The sequence below is a fragment of the Lolium rigidum genome, chromosome 6, assembly GCF_022539505.1.
Source record: "Lolium rigidum isolate FL_2022 chromosome 6, APGP_CSIRO_Lrig_0.1, whole genome shotgun sequence".
Classification (NCBI taxonomy): Eukaryota; Viridiplantae; Streptophyta; class Magnoliopsida; order Poales; family Poaceae; genus Lolium; species Lolium rigidum.
In genome coordinates, this window is record NC_061513.1 from 83681149 (window position 1) to 83692958 (window position 11810).

Here is an 11810-nt window from a genome sequence, read left to right on the forward strand (position 1 = left end):
GATGAAACATGCAAAATAGATGAAATAACATAAGTATTGTGTCCCAATATGAAATATATCGATGAATAACAGCAAATTATGAAATAAAATAGTGATGCAATTTGGACGTATCAAGCGCCTAGGAAGTTACCTCCCGCGAGACAATCAAGAACATATCTATTCCAGCTAGAGATACCAACATAAAAATTCCTGAGTAGGATAGTGGTGGAGTGTTTCTTAGTGCACCTACTATGAGCATCACTAATTCTATACCAAGCATCTTTTAAACATTCTCCCCCTTGTTGCTTAAACGAACGAACTTCAACTTCAGGATTACTCATTTTAGCAATAGTAAATAAAGCAAACTAATTTTTTTGTGTTTTTGATATAGAGAACAAGACAGTAAATAAAGTAAAGCTAGCAACTAATTTTTTTGTGTTTTGATATAATGCAGCAAACAAATAAGTAAATAAAATAAAGCAAGACAAAAACAAAGTAAAGAGATTGGATTGTGGAGACTCCCCTTGCAGCGTGTCTTGATCTCCCCGGCAACGGCGCCAGAAAAAGAGCTGTTGCCGTGGGAGTTAGCAATCTCTGTGGTGTAACTTTTTTCTTCAGTTCCCCGGCAACGGCGCCAGAAAAAGAGCTTGATGGCGTGTAACTCACACGTTCGTTGGGAACCCCAAGAGGAAGGTATGATGCGCACAGCAGCAAGTTTTCCCTCAGAAAGAAACCAAGGTTTATCGAACCAGGAGGAGCCAAGAAGCACGTTGAAGGTTGATGGCGGCGGGATGTAGTGCGGCGCAACACCAGAGATTCCGGCGCCAACGTGGAACCTGCACAACACAACCAAAGTACTTTGCCCCAACGAAACAGTGAGGTGGTCAATCTCACCGGCTTGCTGTAACAAAGGATTAGATGTATAGTGTGGATGATGATTGTTTGCAGAGAACAGTAAAACAAGTATTGCAGCAGATTTGTATTTTAGTATAAAAGAATGGACCGGGGTCCACAGTTCACTAGAGGTGTCTCTCCCATAAGATAGCATGTTGGGTGAACAAATTACAGTCGGGCAATTGACAAATAGAGAGGGCATAACAATGCACATACATGACATGATGAATATAGTGAGATTTAATTGGGCATTACGACAAAGTACATAGACCGCTATCCAGCATGCATCTATGCCTAAAAAGTCCACCTTCAGGTTATCATCCGAACCCCTTCCAGTATTAAGTTGTAAAACAACAGACAATTGCATTAAGTATGGTGCGTAATGTAATCAATAACTACATCCTCGGACATAGCATCAATGTTTTATCCCTAGTGGCAACAAGCACATCCACAACCTTAGAACTTTCTCGTCACCGTCCCGCATTTAATGGAGGCATGAACCCACTATCGAGCATAAATACTCCCTCTTGGAGTTAAGAGTAAAAACTTGGCCAGAGCCTCTACTAATAACGGAGAGCATGCAAGATCATAAACAACACATAGGTAATAGATTGATAATCAACATAACATAGTATTCTCTATCCATCGGATCCCGACAAACACAACATATAGAATTACGGATAGATGATCTTGATCATGTTAGGCAGCTCACAAGATCCGACAATGAAGCACATGAGGAGAAGACAACCATCTAGCTACTGCTATGGACCCATAGTCCAGGGGTGAACTACTCACTCATCACTCCGGAGGCGACCATGGCGGTGAAGAGTCCTCCGGAAGATGAATCCCCTCTCCGGCAGGGTGCCGGAGGTGATCTCCAGAATCCCCCGAGATGGGATTGGCGGCGGCGTCTCAGTAAGGTTTTCCGTATCGTGGCTCTCGGTACTGGGGGTTTCGCGACGAAGGCTTTAAGTAGGCGGAAGGGCAACGCGGGGGCCACACGAGGGCCCCACACACCAGGCCGGCGCGGCCAAGGGCCAGGCCGCGCCGCCCTATGGTGTCGGTGCCTCGTGGCCCCACTTCCTTTCCCCCTCGGTCTTCTGGAAGCTTCGTGCAAAAATAGGACCCTGGGCGTTGATTTCGTCCAATTCCGAGAATATTTCCTTTGTAGGATTTCTGAAACCAAAAACAGCAGAAAACAACAGAATCGGCTCTTCGGCATCTCGTTAATAGGTTAGTGCCGGAAAATGCATAAATACGACATATAATGTGTATAAAACATGTAGATATCATCAATAATGTGGCATGGAACATAAGAAATTATCGATACGTCGGAGACGTATCAAACGGCATGCCATTCAAACCCGGCATTTCCCGAAATCTTTGCTATGCGATAGCCTCCCAATCGCCAGCGTTGGTGCCGCTCGGTGGCGTGTTTCTCACGCGCTCAATGCAACCGGCCCACCGGCTGCACTCCATCTTGATGGTATCCCATTGTCCTTGGAGTGAGCGGTAGGAGCGGGTCGGAGTAGAAGAGAGAGGCGGCATCAATTGGAAGAACTTGTTCTCGATGCGTTTCCAATACCTTTTGCCGGTTTGATCGGTGCCGGTCACGGCATCCATCGAAACTGCCTCCCAAGCCCGGACCAAGATCACATCTTCAAACTCGGTGTAGTTGCCGGACCGGATCACTCTCCCCTTTGCCTTGGGCACCACCCCATCGAACGCCACCTCTTCGATCTCTTTCAACCCATCTTCCTCCTCGCCCTCGAATCCCTCCTCCCAACCGTCGTTGTAGTCACCGTAATCCGCAAGAGGCGGCGAGTCGATGTCGACGGAAGCATCATTGAGCATGTCAATGCATGACTCCGGCGCGACATCAACGGTGGGACTTTCGTCGACCACCTTGCGCGCAGCAGCCGACTCCGGCGGCGCCTTCGCCATTGCTGCCATCAAGGTAGTCAACGACGCCATATTGGCTGCGGCTAGCTTCTTCGCAGCCTTCCTCGGCGCCACCTTCTTCTGTGCCGGTGCCGGCGCGTGCGCCTTGTTGCCCAGCCGCTTCGCCCGCTTGGCCAGAGCGGGAGGGGCAGCCAGTGCGGGAGGGGCAGCTGCAGCGGGAGGGGCAGCTGCAGCGGGAGGCGCGGGGACGACGTGCTGCTCCAGCCGCTTCGGCTTTCCGAGAGCGGCAGAAGCGGGAGGCGCGTCTACCACAAGGCTCTCGATCGCAGCTGTTGCGGCGGCTCTAGATCCAGATGCGGTCGGTGGAGATGGTCTGCGTGGCGCGGTCTGGCCCAGGAGCAGTGATGGGTTGATGGCGTCCATGTCGGTGCGGGCGCGCGGCTGCGGTGGCCGGAGAGGACTGGGGGCAACAGTATCGGGAGCGGTAGGTGGGGCGGAAGCGGGAAAGGGCAAGCTGAAACTTTCTTCGCGCCAACGCGGGGGAGAAGATGGGGTTCATGCTCGCACAACCTCCCAAACCCGGGAACTTGGGGTTTCCGCGGCCTGAAACGGGATAGCCCGGATATTTTTTTGGTATGGGTCCAATGCGATTTCTCAACCGTCCCTTTTTTCCGCCCCAAACCGGAAAACAACGGTTATTATGCGGATGTGGTTCCGATGGGGGGTCTGCTAGAGATGCTCTAAGTCTAGGCTTCATTGGCTTCTGAACTTACAAAATTTAATCAATCACAGAGGGGTTATTCTTGAGCATCACAGTTCTTTCTGTAATTCAGGGGCATGTACCGATGCGGCTTCGAGATAATCTGTCTATTACAGCATTTCAGGGTGCATATATATGGGTCTTTACATTTGGGGGTCTAGGCCTTTAGATCGCGAACAAGAACTAGGTCCAGGCTGCATTGGCTTCCTGTAATTCCCAGACTTAATCAATCACTGAGGGCTTGTTCTTCAGCGGCACAATTCTGTCGTAATTCGGGAGCATGTACCTATATGCAGCAGCTTTGAGACAATGTCTCTCTTTCAGCGTTTCAGGGTGCATGGGTCTTGACTACAGAAATATTTTAAGGTTAAATCTATAGAAAAAAAATTCTATGATGGTTGTTTGATTTGTAGGATATATTAATTTCCATAGGAATTTCTTTGCACTAGATTTCATAGAAAATCTAATATCCACTCATATATAGTTTTCAGAGAAAACTTGTGGTGGAATCGAACAAACTTTTATTCATATGAATTCCTCCTACGTTTCTTTTGTTCCTACGTTTTTCCTATCTGCAAATCAAATAGGCCCTAACTAGGTCAAGGTTGCATTGGCTTCTGAAATTTCAAACTTAATCAATCACCGAGGGCTTTTCTTCAGCTGCACAATTTTGTTATAATTCAGGAGCATGGACCGATGCAGCTTTGAGACAATCTGTCTCTTTCAGTATTTCAGGGTGCATATATATGGATCTGAATTTGGTCTTGCTTAGAAGTTAAGAGAGGTTGGTCCAGCATAAGGACGAAACTGCTCACTGGAAAAAATCATCGATAGGTATAGACTATAGACTGGACCAATTCAGTGTGGAACAAATCAACAGATCATTGATAGGTACCTATAGTCTTTCATGCTAGTAATGTAATTGCAAGTGTCCATTTCAATAGTAGTTTCAGTTTGACTGCGATTGTACAGAGGGATGGAAACAGTAGGTGCGCATATAGCACCTGCATTTACCGGCCCTAGCTTGGTAAAGTGAATGTCACTTTTACACTTAATCTGTTCTTAATTAGTGGTAGAAACGAAAATGTTATCTCGATCGGGTTTACAAGAAACCAGCCATTTCGTTCTGCTTTCAGTTTTCGTTTGAAGATGACATTTTAAATCTCCTCTATCTATAGTTCTTTACAGGAATTACTGTAATGCTTGATACTTCCAGGATTACAAACTACAAACACAGCTGTGTACTCCAAAAACTATGAGAGGTTTCCAGAGGTTTACAGCAAAAATATGAGAGGTTTCCAGAAGTGGAACTCCAAAAACTCATGGCAGTTTTGCAGCTTGTACATCTCCGAACAGAATCTCCATCTAAAAACCTATGTACTCCTAGAGTCCTACTGCAACTATGTACGCGCATCAGAAATTCAGAATCAAGAGAGATGGAACAGTCCTACAAAAGGCATGCCTCCTCGCCTTCGGAGATGCTCTGCAGCGCCGGCCTCCAGTGCCCCCTAGCCTCGGGGCGGTCGCAGCACACCGTGCCGGAGTTGATCAGCTCCGCGAGCACCTGCTCCGTCCACGGCCCCTTGCCGTCCAGCCCTGCTTTCTGCAGCAGCTCCTGGACCTGCCTCTTGGTCACCCTGATCTTCACCTCGACTCCCTGATCAACCTTCTCGGCGGCCGGCCTCTTCCCCTCCTCCACGTCCACCACCCACTCGTCGTCGTCCACCCACGACGCCACGGCGCGCTGCGACTTGAAACAGCTACAGTTCCCCATCGACGATCAGTGATCGATGTAGAGATACAAGTTTATCTCAAGCCTGGGAGCTGGCTCTGGATATTTTTGGGCTAGGTTGTCCTGCTTGAATGGCTATTGCCTTTGGGAGAGACGGCCGGAGAGAGCGAGGGAGAGGAGATCGTTTGGCCTGCGCGGCAAAGCTTATTTATATACCTGGAGCTGGAAGATGGCCGTGGTTAGCGAGGCGTTTAGCGCGACGTGCCAACTTGGACCTTGGTGGAGTTGGACGTGGAGGACGGGAGACCGCGTCTTGCAAGCCGGAGCAGGCGGCTTTCTCCCTAACCGGACGTCCATCCGGCGACGTGGACGGCCGAAGCGCCTCGACAGCGAGCTAGTGCGGCCGGTGGGATGGAGGCGACCAGACGCTGGACGGCTTGGATTGGGCGGAGGGTGGCGGTGGGGACGGCCCGACGGTGGACGGACGTGGTGGGAAACTGGTGCCGGGAGCGAATCTTCAAACTTTCTTCTTCCACGTGAAGTGCCCGGAAGGCTTCGCGCGTGTGAACGCTGCTTTTCCGAGGGATCTTCTACTGCTCAAGGCTTTGTTAAGCCAATGACCAGGACGAGAGAATACTCACACTCGCGTCATGTGACCAAGTAACGAGTGAATCCAATCCAACCCAACACGTCAGAGTGGTCTAATAGTGCAATTTTCACATGATTACATTTAATTCTATTGTTTAGATGCTATGTGGAAATCTCAGGCTGGTCCATAGATTACCCTGTCCACGGCCGGATCAAGTAACCATGCCACAACATGTTTACCAAGATCATAAAGAGAAATGCTTATCAATAACTTAAGCAAGTTAGTATAAAATTTTATGACCATTTGCAGGAGTGATAATCGAGCGATAAAAAATGCGGAGCCAAACTAATCAGTAAGTGCAATGCTGAAGAAGGCTCGACTAAGGATGACAATTTTATCTCCTCATACGGGTACCTGCGCGTACCGTACCCGCTTGGGTAGGGTGTGGACGCATTTTTTTACCCATGGGTAGTACCAATACGATACCGTTAGTCATGGGCATGGCAAGGTGTAGTTCTGTATCCGTGGTTATACCCATACCTACCCGTTTATACTGACATGTGGACCTATGCATCTGAGCAGCCTAGGTATTGAGTTTTGTGGGCCTATGTTAAGTTGTCATCAATTATTAGTTTACTGTGCGACTCGTCTAATCTTGTTGAGTTATGAGGTATGCATGCGAGATTGTGGTTTTCAAAATTTCATTGAGTTGGGATAATTGATTCTTTTTGCCAAATGTGTTATCGATGAAAGTAAAGTTGTGAATAGCACATGTACACTTTGATCTACCCAATAGGTGCCCAATGTGTAAAGGTACCCACTAGCTATGGGTGTCGGTAAATTTTCATACCCATCGGTATAGGTAAGGGTATAATTTTGTATCAGCTCGACCTAATAGCCTACGCGATGGTGGAAATATTTGTTCCTGTTGCCCAGCTTATGGCTGGGAAATTACATGCGTATATCAATTATTGGGACTCGAAGTGCAGAGTGATGCATCAAGGATGATTTTCCCCACAAGGGTGACTCGAGGCTTTATATCGAATTCTCGGAAAAAGTTAAGTTCTTCGTTCAATCATCTTCAAACAACATGTCAAGTAATAGCAACAGTTTTATGTCCCCAACTCCACCGATGTGTTTATCAAGCACATCGGTGTGTAAGTAATACAAATATTAAATGAATAAAGCAAGTAAAGCAAACAATATATAAAACTTAATAACAAGCAACAACTGACAACAAGTAACATTGTGTAATTGATAAGCATTTATATGTGCTTCATGTCCTATCATAGAGATGATGCAACACATCTCACTAATACTCCCTTGAAAATAGAACACTTCAAACCAAGTTTAAGAAAAAAACAAAGTATTTCTAGAAGTACTTTGACATGAAGTGGATTTAATGAGACTATCTTGAACAAACAAAACCACCTAGATTGTCATTAGATGAACAATAGCATACATAATCTTTTATCCCTACTGAGGTATCCAATGAAAAGGTAAAATCCTTACCATTAGACAGATTTGTATCACTTTCATATGCATAGTACCGAGTTACTCCAAATAATACAAACACCTCCCAAATAAATTCTTGCATACAAATTTAATCAGAACATAGCATAAATGAACGGGATAACTCATATGTCAATACATGAAACACATATACTTGATTACTTATCTCATAGATCCACCCCATAAGATTACATAGATGATCACAATCTTGTAGATAGCTCATGTGATACTAATTAGTGAGAAACATAGGGAGAGATGATATAGTATACTTCTACAAATCCATAGTCCAGAGGTGGAGAACTCCCTCCTCATCATGGTGGCGGTGGTGATGGTGTTGATGGACGTAGAGGAGAAACTAGGACGACTCTAGCGTCGTTTCTGCTCTCAATCTTCGCATAACTTCTTCGTTTCGTGTATTTCTTTGGTAGCAGCTAATTCCCCGTGACTCCGCGAAGGGGCCATATATATAGATGTTTTTAGTCAAAAGTCATCGGATGGTGTGAAAATCAATGCGAAAGGGTGCTTGAGGGCCGAGGTGGGCCCCACAATGCATGCCAAGGGGTGGTCGTGCCGTGGGCCCCCTCTCATGGACCATGATCCTCCCGTTGTTCTCCTTCTTCTCATCCACCGATATTTCGCGAAATATTGATGCTACAAAAATTTCAGCTCAATTTGATGTCCGCAAGGTCTTTGAAACACAAAAATACGCAAAAACATGATTTCCTGTACCGTAACATCAAAAACCAATGAAAGATGACTTCTTTGCAAATTACCATAAATCAATATAAAACAACTAAGGAACCTCACATATCATGCATATATATCATATAATATCATATCAAAATCCAAAAAATCATGGATACATTTGACATGTATCACTAGCAACAATCATCAACGATGATGCATCTTCCTAGTCTTTTGCCGAGGAAAATTATAGAGCACAATGTCGACATATTTCAGCATCTAGATGGAGGTTTCTGGTGGTTTGATCTACTGAACACTCAATGTAGGGGTTGGAGTGCTTGAAAAAGCCCACAAAGGCATCCACAACAATAGATCCAACGACTATACTTTGCTTGACGCATGGTCAGACTTTGTACAAGGTGGCTCACATGATTGGACTGTTGGATTATGTCGACGAATCTTGGCATCATGGGATAAGAGGTAACATTGGGCGTCTTTGGGAGCTTCTCAACATGTTGTGCACACATGGTTTTAGTTGTGTTGCTTGATCCTGTCATTTTGGTGCGTGTCTTTGGGATAATGATGGATAGGAAGGTGGTGGCAGCATAGGGGACTTCAGTGTGGTAGATCCCTTTGAGTGCATGATCTTGAGTTTCAGCGGTGATAGCTCTAGGCTTGAGTTTTATTTTTTGAACTTTTAAACAGTGGTGTTCAGCGGTATTTCCTTATCGAAGGCATTGCATGGAGTTTTCTCAGACATTTCTCTATGTGAAAACTCATCATCTGGCCAATGTGGTTGGATCCAGCGACATTATTATCGTTCGTCACTCCCTTCTTGGACGCGTCGTGGTTGAAGCAGCTCTCATGGTACCCTTGAGTTGCTTTGGTGGTTGATGCTTCCGTTTACAACTGCTATTTTGTTAATCGTGTTTTCTTTTTTTCCTCCAATAATTTAGTTGTATGTATCGTCGATGTCTTGACTATCTCTTATTATTGTGTTGGTGGATGAAATCGGTATCGTCTTGACATTAACATGTCACTTTTATGGAAAAAAATTAAATTGTTATGAGTAATGACGCGATCTGCTTGAAAATACATAAAAGTAGGACCGAAAGGTGTTGTCTGTTTCCTCGGAAAGGGAGGGTATCCCAAGTGACGAGGGGACTATGCGGTGGGGTTTTGGTTCTCCGGGTTTTGTCCCCTTACAAGTTACAACCAAACAACGATACCTCCGACTGGCGGTCCCACATGCCCTCTGGTCCAGCGGTCATGCACCCAAAATGAGAAGCTGTCTATGAAAAAAAAGATATTACCGCATCCAATGGCTGAGGTAGAAAGTGGGATGCGGATTTTACTGTGCCAGGTGAATCGAGCGATCAAGATCTTCGCGCGACATATGTCTCCTCCTTGCGGGTAGGCTAGCACCCTTTAGAATTAGAAGTATTGTTCCAATGATGGAAGTAAAGCTATTTAATTACTTATTTCTCTATTATACTAAAACATTAAATTACTTATTTTCACGGTCCGACTATTGAACCAATAAATAAATAGTATTGTCGCAGTTTTAAAGAAGCAAAGATCATAAAAGTAAAATGCCAAAAAAATAAAAATAAAACAAGAAAAATGCTACACGCAGGAATTGAACTTGCAACCCCATCATACAGAGGCACACCAACACCTAATGAAATATAGTTTAGATATCTTTATTATTGAGATGAAGTTTGTTCGGTGAAGGTTCATCCAAACTCACCTCTCTTATTATTCACGTCGCGCTATTGGCTTGGAAAAATTATCAACCCCGAGCTGCTTAGACTAGGCACAGTGGGAAGTATCATACACTAGTATCATGCACAAGATACTAGTTTATGATATTACCCCATAATGCATAGTATCATATGATAATATCATAGTATCATAATATTTAATATTTTATAGAATCTCAATGCAAATTTATGTACATGATGTATTTGTCATTAAGTTTCTAGTTTTACGTGCTATGATACGGTATCATACTATTATGATACCACACCCATCTCTCACCTCATTAATTGATGCGCTACATTAATTTTTTGCCAACATGGCATGCATGATACTACTTATGATACTTCTATTGTGGCTAGTCTCGTATCGAGAATGGTTTTAAATACCGTGCTATAAACAATGACCACGGTCTACGAGAAAGGCTATATCCACCTTTTAAACTAGCCATAGTGCTAGCACTGCTAGTATCATAGCTAGTATCATACTCCCTCTCTCACAGTTTATTAGGCGTGCGCATACCCTAGGTCGCAAATTTGATCAAGTTAGCATTAGTTATATGTTATAAAAATTATATTATTAGAAAGTTTAAATGTTCTATTTTCTAATGATATAATTTGAATTATATAAGTTAAATTGGTGACCTAGGGATATAGGGAAGACTAATAAACTGAGACGGAGGGAGTACAATTGGTCCCATAAAAATGTTGATGTGGCAGCTAATTAAGGAGGTGAAAGGAGATTAGAGTAACATAGGTGGATACTGTATCATAGCGCATGTCACGAGAAAAGTTAATGCCAAACAAATATTATGCACACATTTGCATTAAAATTCTAAAAAGTAATAAATATAGCATAACTATGATACTACTTCATGATACTAGCCATTATAGAGATATTACCATACATAAGTATCATATTCATGATACTACAACATGATACTTACCACTATGACCAGCTTTAACGGGCTAAAACTGTTAGAGTATACGTACGGTTTAGGTAGTCTAGGATAGAGATAGATCTCGTGTCTTGTCTTGCACTCCAAAATGATCCCTGTACACCTATATATACTCGCTCATGAGGCTCAATAATACATCCATCATATTCTGCATCTCTCTCCCTCTCTATCGTTCTACATGGTATCAGAGCGGCGCCGATCCTAACCTAGCCGCCGCCCAAGCTTCCGCGCCGCCCCCGGGGAGGTCGATCTTCATGATCTACTCCGGGGGCTGTGCAACCCGTATGAGGGTTCGTCCACCGATCCGTTGAACCGCTGCCCTCGAGTCTTTTTTTTGATCTTTAGATCTGTTTCCTTTTTGTCCGCCGGTCGCTCGACCGGTGTTTTCTTTTTTGGTTTTATCGATCATAGATCGGATTGAGTCGCCAATTGCCGTCGTCCACTTGCGCCTCTACTCCGACAACGGCATCGACCTGCACCGGCCATCAACCGCACGGCACAGCCGGACGTGCCGCACACGGGGCGCCCCTATGTGCGACGCAGCAGGCTGTTTCGCCTGCACGGTCTCCATCGCCGGTTCGTCTTCGCCGTCATCGCCAAGGACATCACCGACAACATCGCCAACGACTCCGATCTGCGGCGCGTCGTCCACGCCATGGCACGTGTAGCGCCACCGTCGGTCTGATCAACCGACCCCGCACACGTCTACGCCAAGCACGTCCCCGAGCACGCGCCTACCACCGATCGAGCATCGGGTTGCCGCGGTGTCGCCCCTTCGGGCCGCAGCGCCGCCGCATTTGGTCCACGCTACCGGCCTCCGATGCGCCTTCCGAGGCGTGTACGTCGCTGGTGGTCTCCCACCGCAGCACCGACTCGCGCCCTGCAGCTACGCCAGCCCCCCGGGCCGTGGCGTCGCCGCACGCGGTCACCTCCGCCGTCCCCCGCGCATCGATGTCCGAGGCCACCACAGCGCCGCCCCTTCGGCGCGGGTCGCCTCCATCCACGCATGGTCTTCGTCACGCCGCCGGGTCTTCCTCGCCTA

At 45.8% G+C, this 11810-nt stretch overlaps 1 protein-coding gene across 1 annotated transcript; it reads right to left on the minus strand.

The window, feature by feature from the left end:
* Positions 1-4704: 4704 nt before the first annotated feature.
* On the minus strand, positions 4705-5311 carry LOC124667564. Its single transcript, XM_047204824.1, has one exon. It carries the CDS (start codon positions 5307-5309, stop codon positions 4983-4985), a length of 327 nt encoding a protein of 108 aa, XP_047060780.1. The 5' UTR covers positions 5310-5311; the 3' UTR covers positions 4705-4982.
* Positions 5312-11810: the final 6499 nt, after the last annotated feature.